This window comes from Lynx canadensis, chromosome A3 (genome assembly GCF_007474595.2).
Source record: "Lynx canadensis isolate LIC74 chromosome A3, mLynCan4.pri.v2, whole genome shotgun sequence".
Classification (NCBI taxonomy): Eukaryota; Metazoa; Chordata; class Mammalia; order Carnivora; family Felidae; genus Lynx; species Lynx canadensis.
Genome location: NC_044305.1, coordinates 57,082,074 through 57,109,675, shown reverse-complemented (window position 1 = coordinate 57,109,675; position 27,602 = coordinate 57,082,074). Strand labels below are relative to the sequence as shown.

General features: G+C 41.5%; 1 protein-coding gene across 2 annotated transcripts in view; it reads left to right on the top strand.

Annotated features, from left to right (window-relative positions):
• SLC9A4 (solute carrier family 9 member A4) overlaps positions 1 to 27,602 on the top strand; it is a 72,027-nt gene that overhangs the window by 31,740 nt on the left and 12,685 nt on the right. Inside the window, exons 3-11 of one of the 2 annotated variants that reach the window (XM_030310322.1) lie at positions 2,776 to 3,035; positions 4,214 to 4,431; positions 7,393 to 7,595; positions 8,209 to 8,295; positions 11,564 to 11,634; positions 15,662 to 15,823; positions 21,278 to 21,374; positions 25,754 to 25,885; positions 27,341 to 27,428. In XM_030310322.1, coding sequence (XP_030166182.1) covers positions 2,776 to 3,035; positions 4,214 to 4,431; positions 7,393 to 7,595; positions 8,209 to 8,295; positions 11,564 to 11,634; positions 15,662 to 15,823; positions 21,278 to 21,374; positions 25,754 to 25,885; positions 27,341 to 27,428 — 1,318 coding nt within the window. The remainder of the gene's footprint in view (positions 1 to 2,775; positions 3,036 to 4,213; positions 4,432 to 7,392; positions 7,596 to 8,208; positions 8,296 to 11,563; positions 11,635 to 15,661; positions 15,824 to 21,277; positions 21,375 to 25,753; positions 25,886 to 27,340; positions 27,429 to 27,602) is intronic. The other variant, XM_032592613.1, reaches the window with a different exon arrangement.

The following is a 27,602-nucleotide window of genomic DNA, read 5'->3' as shown; positions in this document are numbered from 1 at the left end:
GACTCCAGAGAAGAATAGTGTCTACACCATTTTGAAAGAGAGAGCATGTATGCAAACAGGGGAGGGGCAGAGAGAGAGGGAGAGAGTGAGAATCCCAAGCAGGCTCTGTGCTGCTATTGCAGAGCCCGACTCAGGGCCGAAACCCATGAACCGTGAAATCATGACCTGAGCCAAAAACCGAGTCGGATGCTTAACCGACTGAGCCACCCAGGTGCCCCACAGGCCATACATTTTTAAACAATTCTGCTGCAAAAGTTTTCAGATATACCAACCGAAATTTAAAACCTGTTTGTCGGGGCGCCTGGGTGGCTTGGTCGGTTAAGCGTCCGACTTCAGCTCAGGTCATGATCTCACGGTCTGTGAGTTCGAGCCCCGAGTCGGGCTCTGTGCTGACAGCTCAGAGCCTGGAGCCTGTTTCAGCTTCTGTGTCTCCCTCTCTCTCTGCCCCTCCCCTGTTCATGCTCTGTCTCTCTCTCTCTCAAAAATAAATAAACGTTAAAAAAAAAATTAAAAAAAACCTGTTTGTCGATCCCATTTTTTTTCTTTCTCCTTCCAACTTTATTGAGATATAATTGACATATACTATCAAGTAAATCTGGATAAGATGTTTTATCTCCACACAGAAATGGACAACAAAATGTATTAACAGTTTACATGGCGACCCTAGGGTGCCCATGGACAGAGATACTCATTATAGTCCAGCCGCTCGTTCTGTTTCTGCTACTGGAGAATGACCTCATTCAAACAAATGTGAGGCACTCCTTAGAAAAAAAACGGCACACATTTTTTTGCTTTAAATGTGCTTTGCTTTAAATATACCTTGATGGTTTATGATTGTGAACCTAACAAGAAGCCAGCCTAGGCTTCTTCATTGCCCATCTCTGTCAGATAACAATCTTTTATCATAAAGGTGATGTCACTGGGGTGGGGGGCAAAGCAGACCTGGAAGGGCCAGGACTGGGAAAAGGGCTGGGGAAGGAACGGCAGATTGAAGACCATGGGCAGGGGGGTCAGCGTGTACACAAAGCAGCCAGGAGTTCTGGTAAGCCCTGTGGGTGAAGCCAAAGCCAGAATGCAAAAGCTGTCGGGGAACCTTGAAGGACACTGAGTGTTTCAGTAAGGACAGACCAAGACCAGTTGGGGGGATGGACAGGTCAGAGTGAAGCGGAAGGCACAGGCTTGGGCAAGTCTTGCAATTTGCAGAGTGGGGGATCATTCCAGAGGTCAGGCGAGAACAGAGTGTGAGCTGGGGAAATGAATGGGATATAGACTGAGGGACTGCCCACTCCTGTGATTCTGCACACAGAATATAATCACTGACCCTGTTTCCTTGAGTTATAGCTTCTGCTCCTGCTCTGATATACATATATATACATATATATATATATATGTATATATATATATATATATATATATATATATATATATATATATTTTTTTTTTTCTAGTATAGGTAGGTGCTATGGTTTATCAGGACTCTTCAGGGCCTGATAGTCTCAAAGGCCTTCGTTTTCTGCAGAGATCCTACTTTACCTGTTCTGTGTGTCTCATTAACTGTGTGGCAGCCGCCTCTTTTCAGAAGCTCAGTCTAACTTCTGGGCTGTCAAGTACATGAATTAGTGATCCCTAGATCACTGTAATTTCAAATAAGTGTTGACGTGAGTAGAGACCTAGCAGGCAAATTGGAAGCGTGTATCACATGGGGGCTCAAGTCCTTTGGAGGATTCAGTGAGACGCCATGTACGGAAAGTGTAGCAGGTGAGGCCCGACTGAGAAATAGAAACCACACAGTAGGTTAAACAGAGATTTTAATATCAACATGTTAACGCTAATAAAGGAATAGCTGTAAGATATAAGGGGACGCTCCCTGGCATGCTAGGACTGAGGGATGGCTCCCCTTAAGAAGGACAGAGTCGGAAGGGGTTCAGTTCTCACCGGGGAAGGTGTGGATGGGCCACTGGGCAGCAGAGAAGCTGGCTGGTTTCGCCAGAGGAGGTGGTATGGAGCTGCTGGGCAAACAACAAGTCACCATCCGGAGGGCAGGCAGGGAGCAGGCATCAGCAGTGGGTGGCGCACGGCATGCAGTGCGAGCTGGGCTCAGGCCGGGGCACAGGGAGGTCAGAGGAGCAGGCTGTGTGGACAGGGGTCCGGGAGAGGGTTTACAGACAGAGGGCTGCTCACACGGACCCGTGACCACAGCCATGCCGCAGGAGGGCCAGGCCAGATTGTCTTCAGCCAGCGGTGTAAGATGACGGAGGAACCGCTTCCATGCCCTTTAGCCCCGACAGGACACACAGGAAGTCCTCCCAGTCACATGACAGACTCTTGCCCCTCCCACCGGAAGTTGCTGGAAGCTCCTACCTCCCGCAGGGTCCCTTCAGCGCCCTCTACTGAGAAACCTGTGACATGGTGCTCTCTTGAAAGGAGAAAGAAATTTTGCTGAAGGAATTCCATTGTTTGTAACAGAGCCGGTATAGAAAGGTGCCCTCGGAGCGGGGAGGGGATAAACTGGTAACTGACACAGAGTGTTGAGCGAAGAGACTGGCACAGAGTGGGTGTTCAGTGATTGAAAGCTGTGTTAGACAATTATCCAGTGTCACCGAATACATTTAAATTATTTGGAATACATTTAAAAGTTAGCTTTTAGCCCTGTTGATATTCACGGCTGTGTAACTCATTGCTATGTGTTATTTAAGTAGACACGAAGTTAAGAATCTGTGTCAAGTATTTCTCATTTCTAATTTGTTTCTTTTCTTTAATTTTCTTTCTGCCTAGGTCTTATACAATATATTAATTGCCTTCACAAAGATGCATAAATTTGAAGACATTGAGCCTGTCGACATTTTGGCTGGATGTGCCCGATTCGTTATTGTGGGGGTTGGGGGAGTCTTTTTTGGCGTCATTTTTGGGTTCATTTCTGCGTTTATCACACGTTTCACTCAGAATATCTCTGCAATCGAACCACTCATTGTCTTCATGTTCAGCTACCTGTCTTACTTAGCCGCCGAGACACTCTACCTCTCTGGCATCCTGGCGTGAGTATAAATCAAGGACCAACTCTCACAGCAATAAAAGAGAATTTAGGACCACATTGTGTGCACTTGCATCTGAAAAGGCAGGGCTTTGGGCACCAATCCTTAAAGGTATTGCTGGATTCAGGCTTTTTTAGCTTTTGTACAATCGGATTCAGGTCCTTTGCCAAACAAATATGTTCTCTGAGCATTTGTACTTGCTCTTTTCCTGAATTACCTTAGCATAGCAGAGCATGGCAATTATAAGGTCAATTTCAAAGGCTCAGAAGAGCTGATCCAGGGAAGAACTAGAAGTTCAAGGTTAAAGTCTTATTTCAATAGTTCTTTTTTTTTTTTTCCTTGAAAAATTCATTATTTTAAAGGGTAGAGGGAAGCATGCCATGAAGGACTGTCATTCCTGAGCTCTGCCTTCTGCTATTTCCCTTAAATCACACCACAGCTCCAGGACTTATCAGTGTGGAATGAAACTAGGTAGATGGGATAAGACCAGAAGTCCAGATTTCTTTTTCCTAATGAAAATATTTGTAAATGTTTATCCTTCCGTAGATCTCGGAATGAGGCTTCTTAACTTGGCTCGCCACGTCTGGTCATGTTGTTTTCTCTATGGCATTATCCTCATACCCAGCTACTCAGGCAGAAATATTTAATTTTAGTGTATAGAAATATCTATTTCAATTAAATATAATAGTGTAAAATCTAGATTCACTATTGTCCCACCTACTACTTAGACAAGGCAAAGTTGTATCTCCTCTCCCGCCCCCAACTGCCGCCCACCCCGGACTTCTCAGTGGCTCTAGAACAAAAACATTTTAAATGAAAAATTTCTCATTAAATTCTTGTAAGAAACGTTGCTCAGGTGGAGGAAACGAGAACCTCGCTGGATCATTTCTTATACCAGAAACAGTTCTGCTTCGGGTTGGTGCATGGTTGATGCCGTGTTCTTGTGAGGAAGTCGTGCCACGCCCACCTTCCCCAACACCCTCCACTTGCACAAGCCCCTTGGGGAGGGAGAAGAGTAAGAAAGAAAACCCCATGGGGAAAATGCACCCAGAAAGGGGAATGGAGAAGATGCTTTCTCTGGGTAAAAACGGGAAGAGTGTATCTGTGGCATTGCCAGTAGGGAGTTATTCGTGGAGGGGCAAAATCTTGTGGCTGCTCCTAAGACTCTGCTCCTTCTGCAGGATCACGGCCTGCGCGGTAACAATGAAGAAGTATGTAGAGGAAAACGTGTCTCAGACGTCCTACACGACCATCAAGTATTTCATGAAGATGCTGAGCAGCGTCAGCGAGACCCTGATCTTCATCTTCATGGGCGTGTCCACCGTTGGAAAGAACCACGAGTGGAACTGGGCCTTCATCTGTTTCACCCTGGTCTTCTGCCAGATCTGGAGAGCCATTAGTAAGAGGCAGTAGGGCCCCCAAGGGGCTCCTGCCTGCTGCTTTTTGTTTATTTCTCTTCTTCCTTTATGCAGTGTAATGGCCTAAGGAGTGAGGTGAAGCGAACTGGTTTTACTGGTTAAGGGAGTATAGGCACCTGGTAGGGACCTGGAATGGTGTCTGTTTGCTCCCTCAATCAGTTTAGAGCAATTAGTGGCTGATAAGGTTGTGCACTGCAGCAAGGCTGGAGCAAGGAGTTTGTTTTTCTTGCTTATTTGAGGAGAGAACTTTCGCATCTACACGTTTAAATATAACTCAATGAATTCCTCCCTTGCTCTTCACCACTTTGTCAATTTTCCCCTCTTGCACCTTCAATCAGATATAGATTATAAGCTGTGAGCATTTACACTTTTATTACAGGAAAAGTGAGATCTCACTAAGAGTATTTTATGGAAGGCAGGTACTGTTAGGAAACCTTCCCCTAAATAATACAGGTGGTTTTGGTTGAAGGTTGTGTTTGATGTAGAAAAACGCAAGGATCAGAAAGTAAATCTTTATTTTTAAAAGTGCTTACTTTAACTAATGAAGGCAACTCTATCATGTAACTGGCATCACCCCTATTAAATATGCCTAATTTTAAAAAATGAGATATCTTTTTTTAAGTTTATTTATTTATTTTGAGAGAAAAAGAAAGCATGAGTGGGGAGAGGCAGAGAAAAAGGGGGAGGGAGAGAATCCCAAGCAGTCTCTGTGCTGTCAGTGTGGAGCCTGATGTGGGGCTCGAACTCACCACCCGTGAGATCATGACCTGAGCCAAAATGAGATGCTTAACCAACTGAGCCACCCAGGTGCCCCCCAAAATGAGATATCTTGACCAAAGGCTACTTATTTACCTTGAACATTCATGTTTCTGGGGCTAGCAAGAACATTAAGTACGGGACCACATTATATGTGCTGCCTTTTGATTAGAAGCAGTTTGATTTTAAAATGATTTTGACCAGGATTTGAAGCATTTTCTTAATTGGCTTTGACTAACATTTTCAAACCAATTATAATGAAAGATAAATTATGGGAAATGACTGAGAACTTACCTTGAACATACCAATTTTAAATTAATCCCAAGTGGGTTTTAGAATCTAGGAAAGAATAACAAGAATGCAGAAATATTAAAATAGTCATGAAACTTACTCTGAATATATATGCCTGATAGGGTGCCAGGGGAGAAAGAATTAAGAAAACTATGTTATGTAATTAGGTAAACTAATAATTTCAAATCAAATCATGGCACTGTTACTAACTAGCTATTTGACCTTGGATGGACATTTAACTGCTCCAAATCTTCCTCCTCAGCCACAAAATGGTAGGCATGAACAAATTTCTTGAGTTCCCTTCAGTTCTAATACTCTAATACTCTCTAATGTCAAGAGAAGGAACACCACCAAGCTTCAACCCAGCCTACAGGAATATAAACCATCTGAGAGAGTGTTAATATTATGGATACCTCAATATTGTTGGCCGTTGGTGACAATCCAACCCAATTCCTTCATGTTCTAGCTGGTGGAAGAGTCAGCGAGAGAATGGCTGACTTGGCCATGACACAGTGAGGGACAAAGCCAGCTGTCAGAACCTAGTTCCCCCTCCCAGCATCCCAGCCTGACTCCTTGTGGCTAATAGTAGTTCACACTCAGGAAGGTTTATAACATTGTAAGTCCCTGTTTTCTATGGTTTAGAGATAGTAAATTTATCTAAATCTTCCATCTACCTTCTGAGAGGAATACTACCATTACCTCCATTGAGCAGATAAAGAGACTCAGCACATCAAAAGATAAGAACCTTAGCCAAGGTCACATGACTAGTAAGTCTGTGGAGGAGCCCGGACAAACAAAACACAGTGAAAGATGTTAAATTCTACTGTGTCTCACACTGTCCACGTGCTGGGTATCACAGGTTGCTTGCTGTGGGGCACCCGGGTGGCTCAGTCACTTAAGCGTCTGACTCTTGATTTCGGCTCTGGTCATGATCTCAGGGTTCGTGAGACTGAGCCCCTGTTGGGCTCCATGCTGACAGCAAGGAGGCTGCTTGGGATTCTCTCTCTCCCCTTCGCCCCTGCCCCCCCCCCAGCCCTTCCCCTGCTCATTCTCTCTCTCAAATAATAAATGAATTTTTTAAAAAAATTCAAAAAGTTTTGCTTGCTGTGAGGCATGTGTGATTAGAAGTCATGGGAGGATACCGAGAGCTTTGTTCCACAGTAAAACCTCCTCTTTAGCCAGAGCTTTAGTGAAGGGACCTTTCCCACCAGGAAGCGCTGTGTTGGTGGTAAGCTAGGACATGTGGCCACAAGGGGATGGAAAGTCAGTGTGGTAGAAAACACCTCTGTGTTTTAAACAAGCTCTGCCATCCTCCACCTTCCACTTAATGACAGTGAGAACCCCCCTTTGAGCCCTTGCCAACTTTCTTGTTTGCACTGAACCTCAGGAAGAACCAAACCAACCACAAAAGTTTTGCTTACCCGGAAGAGACCACAATCACTAAGAGAGTCTTCTTATGTTTAAAATTATACACCTCCTTTGGTTACTCATTGAGAACACGAGATGATAAAAATGTTTCTGTCCCCAAAGCAATACCCTTGCTTTACCTAGTTTTGAAAGGCAGAGCAAAATCTATGAGTATAGATTAGAAAATATATGATATTTCTTATATGAGAAAGTATCAAGATTTTATTTCGTTAAACACACACACACACACACACACACACACACACACACACACAAGGTAGGAAAGTAACAATCTGAAGCACTATTGTTCACAACTACTCAAAAAGTGAAAACTTTTGTAAGATATTCTATTTGGGATGGACAGTCATGGGTATGATGGAATTAGGTTGCCTTGTTTTGTGGGCGCACGCGCAAGACTTGGGTTCCCTAGTACTGAATATCTACGTATTCATAACCTTCTGCTCTAATATATATTTCTCCCTTTCTAGGCGTATTTGCTCTCTTCTATGTCAGTAACCAGTTTCGGACTTTCCCCTTCTCCATCAAGGACCAGTGCATAATTTTCTACAGTGGTGTCCGAGGAGCTGGAAGTTTTTCACTTGCATTTTTGCTGCCTCTGTCTCTTTTTCCTAGGAAGAAAATGTTTGTCACTGCTACTCTTGTAGTTATATATTTTACTGTATTTATTCAGGTCAGTAGACTTCTTTCATATTTTAAATAAGTAGATTCTTTCAGGATTATGCATTAAATTAGTATAGTAATAGTATAGTGTCCCAAAAAAGGGACACTCTGTCTAATTTTTCAGCATGTGCTCAATTACTCCAGCTAAATTCTTAAATATTTCTAGATCATGTTTGTTCATCTTTTAACCTCTAAAATATGTTTCTTTTTAATCAATAAAACATATTAATCAAAATATTCCTGGGTAACGGGCAAATGATAGTTATTCTACTGTGTTTTGCTGAAAACAAGATTCCAATTAGTACTAGATAGTACAAGTTTTTGTTTTAGGTGGAGATATCTCTGAGTAAACTAGCGAGAGGTTATTTTAAGGGATGGCACTAAATTCCTGTTTTAAAGCAATGCCCATTTTCATTGCTTTTTTTCATTGCTTCACTGAAAAAATTAAATCAGAACTAATTAAATAATAATTAAAGTAAACAGTAGAGCATTTATCTAGTAGCAGGTAGTACAAAACAAAGATATGAACATTAGAAGCTCTAATAGTTTTGCTAATAGATTTGCTCTCTTTAATGAGAATCTTCACTACAATAATATTGTTTATTTTGCCATTTGTGATCTAGGGAATTACAATTGGCCCACTGGTCAGGTACCTGGATGTTAAAAAGACCAATAAAAAAGAATCCATCAACGAAGAGCTTCATATTCGCGTAAGTTTTCTATCATAATTAGCAACTTAATAGGATGTTTTCCTTTGCCACTGGTAGGAGTAATCTAGAGCTTTGTTGCAGTGTTGTGTCCATGTCACTGAACATAGCCTCTTTCCTTGCTTGTGCTAGTTTCTGATTGCTGCTGTAGGAAATTACCATAAATTTAGTGGCTTAAAAAAAACCCACAAAGTTATTATCTTATAGTTCTGGAGATCACAAGTTCAAAATGGTCTCAGTAGGCTAAAATCAAGATGTTACGGGGCTGCATGTCTTTCTGGAGGTCCTAGGCAAGAATCTGTTTTCTTGCATCTTCCAGCTTCTAGAGGCTTCTAGCATTCCTTGGCTCGTGGACTCCTTCCATCTTCAAAACTAGCAATGGCCGGTCAGGTCTTTTCTCATGCTGCATCACTCTGATACTGACTTTTCTGCCTTCCATGCCCACATTAAAGACCTTTATGATTGTATTAGGCCCATGTGGATAATTTAGGATATTCTTTCTGTCTTAAGGTTAGCAACCCTTAATCCACCTACTATCTTAATTTTTCTTTGCATATAAACTAACATATTCACAGGTTCTGGGGATTAGAACATGGACATCTTTGGGAACCATTATTCTGCCTATCACATCTGCTGCCCCTCAAAGATTCACATCTATTCCACATGCAAAATACATGAACTCTATCCTGACATCCCCAAAGTCTCAACCCATTATAGTGTCAACTCAAAGGCCACAATCTCATCTAAATTTTATCAGTTCAAAAGCCCCAAATCTCAGCATCCCAGTCATCTAAATGAGGGAAGAGGAGTGATCCTCTGGGTATAATCCATCCGGAAGCACAGCTCCTCTTTAATGCCAAACCTGTGGAACTCGAGAAACAAGTTGTCTGCTCCCAAAATACACTGGTTGAGCACTCACAGGGTAATGGTTATAGATATTCCTTTTCAAAAAAAAGGGGGAAATTAAAGGGAAAAAGGATTCATATCCAAATTTCTAAGTCCACTTGGTTTCAAGGGCTAGGAACAACCTCTGTTCCAGCAGATTAGAAGTCCAATCTGGGTTCCACTCTTTGGGTTCTCAGCTTCCACCCTATAGCCTATAGCCTATGTTTTCAGCTCATTCCTTTGATCAGCTTGTTTCTTGCCTGCAGAATGTTGGGTTCCAACCATCCCCTTTCATTTTGTCTTTTCTCTGTCCCTTTTCATCCAAGTTAGCAGTGTTTCTGTCCGGTTTCAATAGGGAAGCAGAACCAGTAGGAGATAGATATACATATACATATACATATACATATACATATACATATACATATACATATACACATACATATAGATGTAGATGTAGATAGATTATATAGATATAGATATCAATATACATACACATATACAGATATAGATATAAATATAGATATAGATATAGATATAGATATAGATATAGATATAGATGTTAAGAGCTTTGTTGTAAGGAATTGGCTCACTAGGCAAGTCCAGAATCTGTAGGACAAGCCTTCAAGGAGGGTAGACCAGAACCCTCAGGCATGAGCCACAACTGCTATGCAGTTGTGAATGTTCTTAATCGGAGAAGCTTCAGCTCTACTCTTCAGGCCTTAAAACTGAGCAAATTAGACCCACCCAGATCATCTAGGATAGTTTTCCTCACTTTTAGATAACTGATTAAGGACTTTAATCATATCTACTAAATATTATTACACCAACATCTAGATTACTGTTAATAATACTTGGGGACAAGCCTTGCCAAAGTGACACCTCAAAAAATTATCATGGTGACTAATATTATGAATTGTCCTATGTACTTCTGAAATAATTGTTCCAATGGAATATGGGATCCTCTGCTCTTTCGGAATTTTTAATTACGAAAGGGTAAAGGCTTCTACTACTTCTGCAGGAACAGCCTAGTGGCAGTTTTCAGTGAAAACATTCAACCCTGACAAAGATGAAAATGAAGTTGGGCACGGCTTCTACCTGTTGGTTTAAGTTCAACACAATGTTGGAGGGATGCCATTTTGTATGGCTCCAGGGAATAAAAATGAGAGTGAATACATGGAAGACAGAAGGAAAGAGACTTCAGCTCAGTTAATGAAGAGCATTCTGGAAATAGCTATGGCGTACCCAAAGGTGAAATGGATGTGTACAAACAATGACTGGGAACGCTTGGCATAGCTGCTGAACAGGAGATTCAGGCTTTTAGGGGATTATTGACCCAGATAATCTTTAGGTTTCTTTTATCCCTGAAAGTTCATGGTTCTAATGCTGGAGAAACTGATGAAGCCTTTCAAAATCAGCCCTGAATTTTATGGCCAAAGTCATCCAAATCTAAACCCAAAATTTTCAAGACCATTTGAAAATACTCGACAGAAGGGATAGGGAGTGAGTGTTATAAAATAAGAAATGATTTAACTTGATTGAAGATTTTTGTTTCTGTCTTTATCCCCTCTGTTCGTTATTTTTAGAAATTAAATAGTATACCTAAGACAATAGAACATAGATATTCCCTCTTTTCTTATTTTTTCTCAAATAAAGTTACAATTATTGGTTGAGATTACATCAATTAAGTATTTCAGAATTAATTTAGTATTTTAATGTACTTTGCAAAACAAATTTTAGAAGTCAGCAAAATTTCATTGATTGCAAATTTAAATTATAAAGACTAATTCATAAGTTTTGAAGAGATTATCGTTGTTTTTTTTTTAATGAAATTCCTATAAGCAATTTGGGTAAAGCAAATTTAGTACAATTGGCTTGCATGGTGAAATATAAATACTAAGACAAAATAATCAGGTAAAAATGAGGCAGATAGATAAATTTTGTTGTTATATATTATTATTATTATTTTTATTATTATAGGATATCTGTAGAATTATGTTTTCAGAAACTATAAATTGGATACTGACAATGTTTGCGGTGAAATTAAAAGGAACAATTAGTTATGACATTCATGTGATTTCAGTAATGAGACATTTTCTAAATCATTCTAGAAAAATATTATTCAAAGCAAATGGCAGGTATCCTGTTTTCACTGAAAGTTAGGCACATTATTAAGGAGCTTATCGACGGGATCTGTGAATCCTGAAACTCAGTTGAATTACGATGGAAGGCACTATAAGTTTCAGTTACATGAATGCGGTGATAGAAAAGAGGCTACACTCCAGGAAATTAAAGCCTCCTTTGTTTTCTGAAGTGTATTAGCTTTCCTTGTGTGTCTTTTAGGGTTAACGTTTCACTAGCAATCATTTTCCTGTATTTGGCTTGGCAGCTGATGGATCACCTGAAAGCTGGAATTGAAGATGTGTGTGGGCACTGGAGCCACTACCAAGTGAGAGACAAGTAAGGAGGCCGACAGTTTCGCTGACTTAGGAAGGATTATTTGTGGCCTGGGGAACCTCAAAATGTTACACTGAAAGCTGAGCAGTTGACTAGAAAGAATCCAGAGGAACGGGACCAAGAATATGAAGGGCCTGGGAGCCATGGCACGGAAGGGGCAGGTGGGAGCACTGGGAATGCCCAGCCTGTAAAAAGGAGAGCGCTCAGGGGGAAGGGGCTGCTGACTTAGCCGAGGCTGTGTCAGAACTAGACTAGAGAACAACTTTCAGACTGAAAGGAGACAAGTCGAATCTAAGTTTAAAACAAGAAGTTCCCCAGTGAGAAGAGAAGCTCAACCATGACTTCATAAGGCTATAAAGGGAGTTTGGTGAATCGTCAGGATCCTGGGAAGGAGAGTCCTCCCCTGGGGAGGGAGGTTGTGGAGGAAGACCTTCAAGGGTCCTTTCCACATATGATTCCGTAAGAATGTTAAATGTCCCTCTCCTCTGCCACCATCTCACATTTCAGAACACATTCTCTCCCTGGATTTAGTCTACAGCATATTTCTTCTGTGGTCCCGAGGAGAATTTCACTCAGGATAAGGAAGATAAGAGTTTGTAAGTTAAACATAGCTATTTAGCAAATGTAGGAGTTAGCAGTAGTTGAATTAACTGAATGGTAGATGTCTTCTTTCTAGGGATTGCCAACATATTAATGTTGGTGATTCCAAGAGAAACTAGACCTTGAAAGTTCTGGCTGTCAAGGAGTAGTGGCACCTACATGAGAAACTGGGAGCTTATGGGTGGGCTTTTTACATTTTGTTTATTTATTTATTTATTTATTTATTTATTTATTTATTTATTGTGTGTGTGTGTGTGTGTGTGTGTGTGTGTGGTTAATCTACTTTTTAATTTTAATTCCAGTTAGTTAGCATACAGTGTTATTATTAGTTTCAGGTGCACAATATAGTGATTTCAACACTTCCATACAATAATACCCTGTGCTCATCACAACAAGTATACTCTTTAATGACCATCACCAATTTCGCCCATCCCCCCCCCCACCCCGGTAACCATCTGTTAGTTCTCTATAGTTAAGAGTCTCTTGGTTTGTCTCTCTTTCTCTTTTTTTTCCTTTGCTCATTTGTTTTGTTTCTTAAATTCCACATATGAGGGAAATCATAGGATATTTGTTTTTCTCTTTTTTATTTCGCTTAGCATTATACTCTCTAGCTCCATCGATGTTGTTTCAAATGGAAAGATTTCTTTCTTTTTTATGGCGGATGAATATTCCATTATATATACACGTATATATGCCACATCTTTATCCATTCATCATTCGATAGACACTGGGGCTGCTTCTGTAGTTTGACTATTGCAAATAATGCTGCTATAAACCAGGGTGCATGTATCCCTTTGAATTAGTGTTTTTGTGTTTTGGGGGTAAGTTAGTGCAATTCTGCGATCAGAGCATAGTTCTATTTTTAACTTTTAAAGGAACCTCCATGCTGTTTTCCACAGTGGCTGCACCAGTTTGCATTCTGAGTGGGCTTTCTTTATGAGATAAAAACTATAGTTTTAGCAGTCCTCCTAGTGTTAAAATAGAACTTAAGTTATGGGAATGTTCACCAATCTAGAACCTAGGTCATGGATTTTTTAAGTTTAAATCCTATAGTTCTTCCAGTGAAAAATCATTTAATATTATTCTATTTAGCCAAATCGGTACCAAATTTTCTAGACCCCAAGGCAGATATTGAGAGCAGTAAGATACACCCAATGCACTCAAGATCCTCACAATTTGGTAGACAGGATCCTGGGGGAACAAAGAGAGAAAGAGCTCCAACAGATACTGATGATCAGTATAAGAAACACTATAACGGAGGTAAATGCACGGAACTACTATAATACAGAAACAAGAGTGCATTTTGAAAATAAATGAGGTGTTCTACAGGCAAAGAAGAATGGAAAAAATGCCAAGCAATAGCAGTAACAGCAGAGTATTTCCAAATGTAAAGGCAACAAAGAGCATAGCATGGTTTTGACACAGTCCGAGAAAGGAACATGGTAAGACAAGAGCTTGGAAAGGCAGAGATACGCTTCCGTGGCACAATGCTAAGGAGTCCTAGAGAGCCATTAATCCTATAAAATTATATTTGACCTTTAATAGTCAGATCAAAAGGCTTTTAAATATGAGAATAACATGACCATACTTGGCTTTGGGGAGGCAAACAACAACAGAGATATGGAAGCTGGGTTTGAACAGATACTGTGGGGAGGGAGACCTGTAAGGGATGTTCACATGGATGTAAGAGTTTCATCTTGCAAGCATAAAATAAGCCTCAGGTACTGTGCTATCTGTTTCATATATGGTATCTTACCTGACATCCTGAATCTCCTGAGTTAGCGCTATTTTTCTCCTTGAAGATAAAGAAACCAACTCCAAGAGATCAACTAACCTATTCTACAGTGGAACCTTGATTGAATTCAGGTCTGGCTTTAGGACCTCTTCTGATTTCAATGAACCATAGAGCTTTCAGAATCATAAGGATGAGGAATTAGCAGAAAGAGCACTGAAATATTTCTGAGGTGGAAATGGTGACTGGCTATGGATATAACCAGGAGGGCTAGGAAAGAGGCAATAAGAATGACTTTCAGATTTCCAGATAGCAAGTCTAGGGGACTAACAATGCCATGGTTAAGTGTATAGACTATAGAAGAATGTTTAATTAAATAATAGCTAGGTGAGGTAACGACATGGGTGTGAAGAGGGGAAGCTGAGGACAGGACTCTGAGAAGTTTCCATTCCTCTGGAGCAGGTAAGGAAGAGGAAGAGATTTGGAAGAAGTCTTTAGGGAGGCTGGAAGGGAAGCATGTGTGAATCAGGAAGTGGAAGGCACAGAGGAAATGACCCCGTGGCACATCAGGAGAAGCCATGGGGCAAGTAAGGCAAGGGCAACAGCACCAACTAGCATTGAACAGTAAAGGTCAAGGTGAGCTCAGTGTGAAGAGTGTCAGAGAAGTCCTGATGGGTGGGGAGCAATGTCGGTAGATTGAGCAATAAATAGGAACAACAGCCTCTTGTGAAGAAGGCTGAGGGTTTGACCCATTTGGAGCAAGAGCAGGCATGAGCTAAACACAGATCATAAGGTATCACAGCCTGCTAACCCCGGAGGAGACTTGAGTGATAAAGCATCCATCCGCCTCACAGACCAGGAAACCAATCACCAGATAATAAGCCAGCAGCTCAGGGAGTTATGTTCCCCTCCAGAAAATAAAGCAGGCAGACAAATTACTCTTTGAATGTAAAATGATTGGAAGTGTTGACAATGTCTACCCCAAACAAATGGCCAACTCTGAAGGCACCATATGCATACGTGCAGCTCAGTCTAATGGGCCAGCCAGAGGTTTGCTACAATAGTCGGCGGCCATCAGCGCCTAGCCTATTCAGATTCTCCATCATTCAGACTGTCAGGATAGATGTGGGGTCTCCCCCCAGCCCCTCCTTAATTGTCAGGATTCAAAATGATCTGCAGCATAATGGGCAAAACTACTGTAACTACCAGGCCATTTAAATTTATTGGGTTCTGGTTGAATAGGCCAGTATTACTGTAAGAGCAGCTGCCACTGTTAGGAGGCTATTAGAATGAAACATTTGTTCAAAAGCCTCAACCCCTCATTTCTTCTTTTACAATTGGAGCTGGGCTGGGCTGGGCCTCCCCCGCTCCCCACTTATGCATACTTTTCTGCCCTGATTGCAGCTTGTCCCCTCCTTTTGTTTAGTTGATTTTCAATGTATTCAGGCCAGTAGGCTATTCTTCCTTAAAAAAAAAAAATATATATATATATATACTTAAAAAAATACTTAAAATATATATATGTACATATATATATATATATATATATATTCTATGATTTTTTTAATGTATCCAAAGACTGAATTCTCAGCCCTGTCTTCGAGTTCAGAATACAGTTAGTCTGTTTTAAGAAAAATATATACTTCCATAACACATACAGAGATCAAAGATTGTCAAACTGTTGGTCTTTGTTTTTAGGTTTAAGAAGTTTGATCACAGATATTTACGGAAAATCCTAACCCGAAAGAACCAGCCCAAATCAAGCATTGTCTCTTTGTACAAGAAGCTGGAAATGAAGCAAGCTATTGAGATGGTAGAAACTGGGATCCTCAGTACCACAGCCTTTTCCGTACCGTGCCAGTAAGTTCTATATGCCCTTTGATCTGGACTTTACATGTCAGAATTCCAAGGGCACACATTCATTGTTCAGCTGAGAGATGATACTAGGATCAGAGAGGCAGAAATTGAAAGAAAGGAATTGTGAGAAAAGGATGACCTGAGTCTTGGCAGCTTGTAGTCTGGCCCACGCTCAACCTACGTCACCCAGTTTTTGAAAAGTACTTTCTAGCAAAAGTTGTGTGCAACAGTTGTATGACACCTTTCTTTGGGAAGGAGGGGCAAGTGAACTTACAGAATTATGGCATGGTTTACAAGACTCTTTCTTTCTCTTTTTGATTAATTGCTACCCTTTAGCCGCTGTTCTTTTGATTCTGCTAATCCTATAGTAAAAATTATATGCATTTCTCCCATAAGTCATTTCTCTTCCATCCTCGTATGAGGAGAGACCTGGTCAGCACCTTGTGATGCTAGCTGGGATTCGGGGATGAGTGGTGGAAACCAGAGGTGTGGTGGTTGGTGGGCTACTTAAATTTACCACCCTCCCCCACCCCGTCAAGGATCTCCAGGTTTCTTCCAAGAAGCAGTTTATGAATTGAGTAAACTACTCACAACATATTTAAGATAAGGAACACCTGCATTCTGTCATCTTCTGTAGGTAAAGTCACTTGATCGTGAGCTTCAACTGTATCTTCATGTTTGAAAAGCAGGTGAAGAACAGGTAGCAATAAAATTTTCACTCATGCCTGAGTGTTATCTCACATCCCTTACTTGCTAATGAATCAGAAACACTCTCACCTTTCTTCCATGGCCTGGAAAAAATCTAAAGTAGCATCTAGAGGGCATCTTGGTATGAACAGAAAGCTTTCTGCCTTATTTCTCAGTGAGACTCTTTTTGTGGTTGGTTGGTTGGTTTCGGTGCTGCCCACTGCATGGCTTGCTTTAAGGAAACTTCTGATATTAAAACGGCAGTGGGCTAACAATATTTATTGGCAATGCCATGCGGAGCCATATTAGAGCCTAAGGCAGAGGAAAAAATCAGGAATATTGATTCTGTCTTTATTTAAAGTGCTGATATTTAATTCATCGTGGCTTTTTTCTTCTTTGCATTGACCTTTGTTTTCTAAATGATTGCATTTGAATCCTACTTAACTTGACTGAACATTTTTGGCGTCACCTTAGGCCCAAACCTGTTCCTTGGGCACTTATTATGGGCCAGGGACTGTAAAACAAACACGTCATGGAGCTCAATACCCTAGCAGGGTCATGGCATTAATAAAAAAAGGTCTGGGCCACCTGGGTAGCTCAGTTGGTTAAGCATCCAATTCTTGATTTGGGCCCAGGTCATGATTTGACAGGTCATGACATCTCTTGGCAGCCTTGCTTAGGGTCCTCTGTCCGTCTTGCTCTCTGCCCCTCCCCCGAGTGTGCTTGCTCTCTCTCTCAAAATAAATAAACTTTTTTTCTTTTAAAGGCCTTACAAACACGTAATTATAAAATCTAGGAAGCTATGAGAGTATAAGAGGTGACCCTCTGGTCTCTAGGCATTTGGCTTGCTCTAATGGGAGTTAATGCATTGCAGGAGGCCTGGATAAGTTCAGGTGCTTTAGACCATTAGGAACTTCCTCAGTTGGTTTGCTTACTAGTTATGTGAGCTCTCGGTCTAAGAATGTAGGGGCACTTATCTCAAATGCAATCTATCATGTGTTAAACCATATTTTGAATCTCTGTATTACACTGCACCGGTTGCAAGCAATTGCCCCTGTTTCTAACCTCAAGACAGTTTTCAAGCCAGTTTTATTGGGAGGGATCCTGTCTGTCGAGCCACTTATTTTTTAGACACTGATTCAAGATTAGTAAGAGAGACTTATAAGTTAGAGACTTTTTTTTTCCTCCTGTAGCCCAAACCAGTTAGTAAACTAGGGTAGGAGAGGAGATTCTTTTGACTGATATTTAATGCAAGTTAAACTGTATTTAAATCGCATTTATTTGATCTCATTAGAAATCTGGACGACATCAAGCAGAAGGAATTCCTCTCCTGAGATCAAAGCAGCCAATTTCTTCAAAACAAACCTTCGTACAATAATAGGAAAAAGAAGTGTGTACCCAGCTCACTTTTTATTATTCTGTATGAGACGATAACAACAAAATGCAGATACATTTGTGTCTTTAGAAGTTGAAGCAATTGTTCTACAAGAGGTTTAGCTTTGCAAAGTCTTCAGGAGAACACCGCCACCAGAAGCTGTCAATAGCATGGTGCAGATGGTGTTAACTCTACGAAATGCCCTTACTTTTACGTGCATTATGTTATTTGACCCTCAAAACAACCCCATGGGATAGGTAGAGTATGTACTGGGATTATTGGCTTCAATACAAGGCACCTCGTTTTACCAAGGAGTGGTAAGCTTTTAGAAATATCAGACGATAAAGGCTCAACCTCTTGGAAGCTTCAAAGCTTTCAAAAATATGTGGTCAATATTAAAGAGATATTAAAGTATATACATTTATAGGCATAACAAACTACAACTGTACAACTTCAAAACATCACACTTAAAAACTCCCAAATAATTCTAACATGTCGTTTGCAAAAAAGCACAAATTAATTTATTGTAGTTTAAGGATTTTTGAATCGATCACACGTTGACAGGTGTAGGTTTGCATTTCTGCATTCTTATACCAAAGATTCTGGGATGACGATAATGGTGCCATTTTCACCTCCATAATGGAACATAGTGTTGTGCAGAGCTGGGCCCTCTTCTGTGCCACTCTTCACTCATTCTAAATGTTGGTTATCTTCGTGACCTTTCTACAAAGACACAAGGAACCCACACTAGAGAAGAGCAGTTAGGTGCCATTAGTTGATCAGTGGGCACATTCTCCAGTCACCTTAGCATATGTTTCTCATGGATTTCACGTGTAAAGCTATCACAAGAGAATGGGTTCTTACAAATGAATCAGGGATAATATTTGATCTTTTACAAATTCATATTATGGCATGAATAAGAACATCTACGAGTTCATATCTATATTGCTGTGTTTAGAACTGAAGCCTCTTTTTACATTATTATAGCATCTGATTTAGAAAAGTTAAGAGAAGGGTGCCTGGGTGGCTCAGTTGGTTGAGCATCCGACTCTTTGATTTTGGCCCACATCATGATCTCATGGTCATGGGATTTAGCCCCGTGTCAGACTCCAAGCTGAGCGTAGAGCCTGCCTGGGATTCTCGCTCTCCCTCTCTCTCTCTCTCTCTGCCCCTCTCCTGCATGCACACATACACTCTTTCTCAAAATAAATAAATAAACTTAAAAGTTAAGAGAATTATGAAGCTTTTATTGAAATACACTTAGGTTCAGATTTTCCCAGTTTGATTCAATAGCTATGAAATTACCACGGGGCTTTCATTTAAGGTGATGGAAATTTCCTTTATGGATAATGAATAAATGTTCCAGTGACAAGTCTTTCAGCTTATAATTTAACTTATTTGATCTAGAGATTATTAACATTCTGTTTTTCTAAGGATTGTTCCTTTCCTGTGCTCATAATAAGATCATTTCAGGGATGATTTTGCTAATGAGTGGCATGTAGAAAACTCCAGGTATCCCCTTGCCTAAATTAATAATTCCTCTGTATAATTTCATATCTGTAACTTCCCAGTGTGGGTCAATGAAAGATAGTGGTTTTGGGATACCTGTATTACACATCCAGCGAACAGCCTGAATGGACCTTAATTAAGTCTGGTCTTTCCCAAAGTGGGCAATTACAAACCGGGGAGAGTGCCAAGTTAGATCTCCTGCTATCTCAAATTTAATTTGACCATCTTATGACTTTTTCCTAGTTGGTTGTGAATCTCATTATGAACATAGGAATGTAACTTTTTGATTAGCTGTTGTTTCTGCTTGGCAAGAGATTGCTTCCATTATAACAAAAGAATGTGCTCAGATTGTGGGAATGTGTAGGTGTACCTCAATCAGAATAGATTTTATTTCAAGGACTTTTAAACAGGTTGAAATGCCCTGATAAGACTGTTTAGATCACCAAGGGTGGTAACCGAATATCAATAGTGTTGACATTTGCAGCTCTGAGATACAGAAACTCTGATTTCAAGGATTTTGTAGAAAGGGCATTAGTCAGTCTACAAATAGTATTGCTAAATAAATTCTGGCATACTGTGATATCTGGTATCCAAGTCCTTAAAGACATTTTACCAATTGTACTTTTAAAATGTTCTTACAAAATGTACTTACAAAGTGTACCAAAATACTTACTTGCAAAATGTCCTTGCTATTTATGGCTCTATTGCTACTAACGTTTGGGAAAAAATACTTTAAAAGTGGCTTGTATTGAAACCAATAACGACTTATCTTCATGATCAATTATCCTAAGACCTCTGCATGGTGATAGTGGCATCTCAGCGCCCTTATGCACTGAGAAGAGCTGCGGTAAGGAACGAAAAAGAAATCAATAGTCTGTAAGGTTTTATACCAAGATATTAATGGAAGGGATAGTATTAAAAGACAGATTTAATTTTCCTTAGTTTTCTCTTTTTTGTTCTTACTTTCTATAGTGAACATACATTATTTATTCGCTGAAACATTTTTTAGAAATTCCTGCCAGCGGATTGAAATGATTGAAATCAAATATATTTGTCACATGAGAATTCCGCACATAGCGATGTCATGCCTTTGACATCCTCAGAAGACAATTGTGCATTGACTGATAACCTGGACATGACTTGATTTTTAAATCCTTTCGGGGGTGCGACAGGGGGAGGGCTCATGGTGAAGGAAGCCCTGGGGAGCTGTTCATGCGGAGGCCGGGAGCGGTCAACTGCTTCTAGAGTCTCACAGAGTGCCCAGTGTCTCAGAGCTCGCCTGGCTTTCAGAATATAAATGGCCTAAATATGATTCTAGTTTCTTACAACTGTTCTTTAACCAAATATAAAATCTCTGAAGGGCCAATTCCAAAATTTTAACACTCCCTTAGATCAGAGCTATCCAAAACGTGGTGTGCAGATGATGTCCGTGAGCTGTTTGTCACCTGTTTGAAATGAGAGAAGTACAGCCTTGACTGAGTAATCTTACTGCCGTGGACTCTAACCGTAAAACATTCAATTTTAATTTTATAGTATCTTTTTAAAAATTTATATTCTAACAATCGACCGTTGTATTTAACCAACATATCTCTTTGTAATGAACATGGAGGAAAAAATAACAGATTTGTAACCCCCTTAAACCCCTTTTAAATAAAGGGATTAGAATAATTCCCGCATAAAAGCTATAGGGAGGAAACCTTATCTTCAAAATGTAAGTCATGACACACGTACCGACATTTCACATGAATTGACTAAAACAACAGAAAAAAATGATGTAAAAATAGGGGTTCTGGAATTTAGAATGCCCACACGTATGTTGATACTTCTGTGGCACTCTTTCCAAGATGCAAGAATAATGCTTGGCTTCCCTCCAATGATATTTGCAGGGCCCAGAGGATACACAGAATCAAGAGGCTTTCCCCTGAAGACGTGGAATCCATGAGGGACATCCTGACACGCAATATGTACCAAGTTCGACAAAGGGTGTGTATAAACTATCTGCCTTGTTCCCGGGCCTGTCCTTGGAACCGGTCATTCAAGAATCAGTTCTTATTCACATTATCTCCTCTGCAGCAGCCTTCTTGCTAAACGACTTCTTTCTGCTTAATTGCAAGAACAGAAAGTTAATTGTTACTTTTCTGCTAAAAAAAAAATTGGCACGTGTGGAGTAGAAAAGAATGCAAATCCAACTGCTGGCCCTAGGGGTCAGGCTGCCCTAGCCCTGCAGCCTGGTACTTTCCAGAAGCAACAGGCCTCCCTCTGCCTCCGGAGATGAACAAGCAGTGGATCTCACTCACCGCCCCACAGAGAAAGATGGCAGCGGGATGCCAATGGTAGTCAAGTTGTCCTGATCTGATTGACTGTAATAGAGCTTAGAAAATTGAGGTGGTTGTTGCAACTACAATGCTGAACGCCTACATCAAAGCAGATGTACTCGGCATATTATTTTTCAATTCTGAATAAAGGTATGGAGTCTATACTACCACTTGGGAACTGGTGCCAAGTGTATAGTCAGAACATTCCCGGGGGCAGTGAGTGAGTCCTTCTGAAATTTTGATTTAGTCAAATGACATTTAAGCCTGTGAACTCTACTTAGGAGTTGTTGTTGTTGTTTGTTTGTTTTTAATTTTTTTTTAAGTTTGACTATCCCAATTCTTACGATATGATTATAAGTAAATTCATTGTGAGGCCCTTGGTTATAGATCATAGTCTTGATGGGACCAAAAAAGCCATCAGGTGAAAGCCCCTCGTTTTCAAGTAGAAGATGCTGAGGTTAGGAGAGTTGTTTATCTGACCTGTTGAAGGTCACACACACAAAATCCGAGTTAAGAAGCTAGGTCTTCCAGCAGTCTACCCAGTGCTCTTTCCATGACTCCAGACTTATGCGATCCAGTTAAAGGGAATGTTTTCTGGCTTCCCGTTTTGGAAAGGTCAGTGATTAAGGGGAATGTGTCAGCAAAGACTCTGCACCTGCTGAAGGAATATAGGTCAGCATCAATCATAGCAAGCTTAGAGTAAATGCAAGAGCTTTCAAATCATTCCAAGCGAAACTGTTTCAGTAAGACTATCACATTCTGATAAATAGTTAGATAAATTGTTAAGAACTTCCTGGTTTGAAGAAGGTCGGCTAGCTTATGAGGGCCAGAGCTCGATGAAGGCTGACGAAAGCATAGCCTTTTCCCCGTGTTTATGAAGGTTGAATTTAAGGAAAGGCCCAGAAATGGAGATGGAGATCCTGGGACTCCAACCCAGCTTAAAATGAGGCCAAATACCCATTCTGTCTTTATTCCCTTTTATGCAGGTTCCCAGATAGCCACCTTTCTTCTTTTATAAGGGTGCTTATTCAGTCTGTCTTCAGGCTTCTCCCTTCTAAGCCACGTAGCATCCTCCTTTCTTATTGCCCCCAAATAAGCAGATAGGTCATGAAGGTTACATGGGGAGAACGTAAATAATAAATGGAAGGGAGTTTCAAGCTCCTGAGATGGCTTTTGCCTCCACTTTTGTTCCTTTGAGAGAGTGAAATTCACCAGTCCTTCCCCTGCCTGTCTCCTTTCTTCACCAGCTTTTACGTAGGTCATGTGACTCCTCTTTTCCCTGTGGTCCTCTTGCCCTCTTGAAGGAAAAACTGCTCTAGAGATGCAATGCAGGACAGCTGTCTGTCTCCTTTGTTTCTAGTGGGCAATCTACGGTTTTGAAGATTGTCACAAAAGGCGACGGCTGTAGTCTCTAGCCTGGGTGATAGGTCAGTGGGCCTCATGTGGTGTGGGGCTGGTGGCTGGAACATTTCTCACAGTCCACACCTCAGAAGAGGCCATCTTGGGAGTCAGGAGTCATTTCAGAGCAAGGCTGGAATGAGTGCACAGTTTGACTCTAGGGGATCCTGATATATAGTTGATCTGAAGCTGAGCTGGTCCTGCACCTGGGAGGGCTCCGACCACTCCTGTTTGAAGCCACTCCCCTCAGCAGATTGTCACTGCTGAGCAAGCTGAAGAACTAGCTTCTGGAGGTTTCCAGTGAGACAGCCCTCTGGGACACAGAAGCTCTCTGGAACACAGTGGGGATGGGAATTGAGAAAAGTTCTCTTTAAACCTACAAGGGAAGAGACTGACCTCAGCTCAGACTCTAAGGATAACTTAGAGATTGATGGGCAGTCCCCTGATGTGGCCTAAATGATCAGGTCACACGCAGAATTCCCACACACTTTCAAAGGAGGAAAACCATTTATGCAACTTGAGTTCCCTTCCGCAAATATTTAATGCACTTCTAGCACTTTGTCCCATAGAGCTCAAGTTTTAGGGGGAAATACGGTCTTTAAACAATCACCAACTCCTTCATTAAAAGGCTGAAATGGAAGGAACAGAGGGAAGAAGCTTGCATATACATTATATGCATAGGACCAACTACGCTCCCTGCAGATAGGCAAGAATAAGCACCTGGGTGATGTGATATGAGACAAAATAGAACAAAAAGTGTCCAAATGTTCCTTAAAGTACAGCCCTCAAGTCAAGGTGTGGGAAATTCCTAACAGCAACGTATACATATACGTATATATGTACAGATACACGTATATGAGTGTGTGTATACAAACATCCATGCACCCCGAATTCACTTTTGCATGAAGTTAACATTGATGAAAAATTGTAAGTCTGTCTTGGTGTTCTAGATGCCTAATTTTAAAATATGTTTTGATAGTGTCGTATGTCATTCTTTAATATCTCCTTGGCAAATTGTCCCCAGCCCCTTCCTGTACCTGTCTCACTTCTCACCATACTTTGAATAAAATACTAAATTCTCTTGAGGTAGAAAATAAATTCCCAGCTTGTCTCCAGCAAGTCCTCCTACCTCCCGTCACATTTTTTATAGCTATGTATTGTTTCATGTGTTCCCTCTTCTTGGAGGAAACATCCACTCGTCTTTCAAGACACAGCTCAGTGCAATGCACCTTTCCCCCCCCCAAGACTGGATGAGTGTCCTTTGCCTATACTCTTTAAGTCCCTGCAGACTCCAAAATCTTACTTCCTGAGCACAAAACAGTATATGCTTGTCGGACTCCCCAAGTAGACCATGAGCCTTTTGAAGACCATAATTCAAATGTATCCATTTTTTTAAAACCCTGCACCTACCATGGCACCTGGCACGTAGAGCATCTGCTGTTTTGCTGTTGAATTGAAAACGCTTATTACAGCATCCATTAACCCGGAGTGGTAATGCCTGTAGCCCTGACCCTGTTATCCTGTGGGACCCACTGACCCAGGGGAAACAGTATATTCACTGCTGCACTTTGGCTGAAAAGAAAGGAGAGACGAAACTCCAGCAAAGCACTTTGTAAACATCTGAGGACCAAGGTTGGTCTGTGGTTCAGGACAGGTTTTCAGTGGCCTGATAACAGTAAAGAAGATGAGGTGTCTGGGTGGCTGGGTCGGTTAAGCATCTGACTTTGGCTCAGGTCATGATCTCAAGGTTGGTGAGTTCGAGCCCTGCATCTGGTGAGCACAGGCCCACTTTGGGTGAGCTCATGTTCTGCTTTGGGGGAGCTCATGCCCTGCTTGGGGTGAGCTCGGGCCCCTCTTCAGTTGAACATGGGCCCCACTTAGGTTAAAAACAGGATCCCTGTTACAGGTGAGCCCTGCTTCTCTTCTCTCTCTCTCTCTCCCCCTCATAGGACTCTCTCTGTCTCTCTCTCTCTCTCTCTGCCTCTCACTCACTTGTGACCTGTCTCTCTCTTTCTCGAAAAAAAAAAAAGCAATAAGGAAGAAATTTTTTATAAAGATAATTGATTCCATTTAAAGGACTGCTCTTTATCGGAGCTTATGGATTACGTCCTTCCTACAGTTTGGTTACAAGACCTCTTCCTTTCTGAACTGGTAATGGTGATAGTCATTGGCTGACATCTTGAATGCATCTTCCATCGGCAAAATTTAAGAATAGCAAACTTAATGAGATTTCCAATGGAGTTTTGACATTTTTCTGACCCCTTCGATCCAAACACGCAGACACCACCGTCCGAGCATAAAGAACACAACCTGCGAAAGAGGGTGGGTATGGAGCAGCCAAAGTCCATGAGCCCGTCGGGGCGGGACTCCTGCAAGGACACCAGAGGGGCAGTGCAGGTGGACAATGCTCCGCGAGCTGGGAAAGCACAGGCTCCAACCACAGTTCCGTCCTGATGGGGGTGGCCTTGCTCACAGACCTTTCTTCTCGGGGCCACAGCTCGCTCCTCTGTAATTGAGGCGGACGCTCAGGTGGCATCTTGGGTGTCTTCTTTTTTGGGTCGTCTTATTCTGCGACATTTCCATGGCCTCCTAAAGCTGAAGGTTGTACGCAGATGTCCTTATGTATTTGACATGCCCTTCTCTCTGCAGACCTTGTCCTACAACAAATACAACCTCAAACCCCAAACGAGCGAGAAGCAGGCTAAAGAGATTCTGATCCGCCGCCAGAATACCTTAAGGGAGAGCATGAGGAAAGGCCACAGCCTGCCATGGGGAAAGCCGGTAAGTGGGGTCTGTAGAATCGCTCTGGGAGCTGGGCCAGCCCCTCACAGGGCCTCCTCCTCGGGTGACTGCCAGCGGCAGTGAGACAAAACCACCACCTTGTGGCCAGAGGAATACAAAACTAAGAGGCTGTCGGACACTAGACAACCTGCCTCGGGGTCGGTTGGTCAGGTTGAACCTCCAGGATGGGTCAGTGACTGGAACACGCTCACTGGACTGTGCGTCTAGACCAGATGCCATGGCGGCCAGGTACTGAGCAGTCCAGGGAAACCTCCCTGGACTGGGGCACCGGGCTCTAGGAAGCTTACTTCTCTCCCAGGAAGATATAGGGAAGAAAATGTTCTTGCCAAGACGCGTGGGCCTCATCTTTCGTATCACCCACTGTGCATCTGAACTATTCTCTTTGAGGCCATATCCCACCAATCTCACTGGAACGTCTGGACGAAGGGTAGGTCTGGAGCAGATTCTAATTTCTACCCTAACCTCAGTGGCTCAAATGTAATAATAACGATGCCGATAGTAATAATAGTAAACAACCACCTGAGGAGATGGGTTAAGTGACCTTGTTCAAAGATTTTAGTTTTGCGATTTGTTATTTTCAAAATAAAATCAAACTAAATAGTCGACCTGTGATCTTGTAGTCAAGCCTACCTCAGGTATGCATCTGACTGGGTCACATTAAAAGGTACCTGGGAAATTATTAACAATATCATGGCATAGCATTCATATCGTGTTTTCAAAGAATAAAAGTGCTCTCTAGTGTTTTACTTTGTCCTCAAACTATTCCTGTGAACAGTGTAGCACAGGCATTTTATCCCCTTTTTCTAGACGGTGAAACTCACACAAAATGGCTAATTGGCTTATCCCCCTTAATTATAATTATCCCCGTTATCAGTGAATAGAACGCAGACCATCTCCTGACCATGGACTAAATACTTTTTTTTTCCTGTAAAAATATATATGTCAACAATCCATAATTCTGTCTTCCTTATTAAAAAACAAATGCTTGGGGGCCTGGGTGGCTCAGTCGCTTAAGCGTCTTTTCGGCTCAGGTCATGATCTCGTGGTCTGGGGGTTCGAGCTCCACATCGGGCTCTACATTGATGGGGCAGAGCCTGCTTGGGATTCTGTCTCTCCCTCTCTCTCTCTTGCCCTAAAAAAATAAACATGTAAACTAAAAAATTAAAAAAAAATTTAAAAAACCAAATGCTTTTCTCAAAACAAAAAGTCACTTTGAGGGGTTCATAATGGTCTCTTTGATCATGAGAGGGGAAGGAAACACATATTGAAGGCTATCACATTCTACGTTGTTTAAACCAGAGTAGTAGGAGTACAGGAGAACCTGTGATCCAAATGAGGTGCCCGGTGTGAGTCTGCACCCGTTACTTTGTTTTCCACGTGACACTCAAGACCACAGGCCTAATTCTGCTTTTTCTTTCCACTTGCTGCCCACAGGCTGGTACCAAAAACATTCGTTACCTCTCCTTTCCCTATGGCCACCCTCAGCCGGCAGGAAGAGACACGAGGGTTGCTGAACTCACAGGTAATCTGCCTGCCTGGTTCTTCTTCCTCTTTTCCTGTAAAGGGTCAGAGGGCAGATATTTGGGGGCTTGTGGGCCAAAAGGCAAACCCGAGAATATCATGTAGGTACCTACATGACGAGAAAAAGAGAAAACAACGTTTTCATTAAATCTAATTCAGAACTTGATGTATGAAC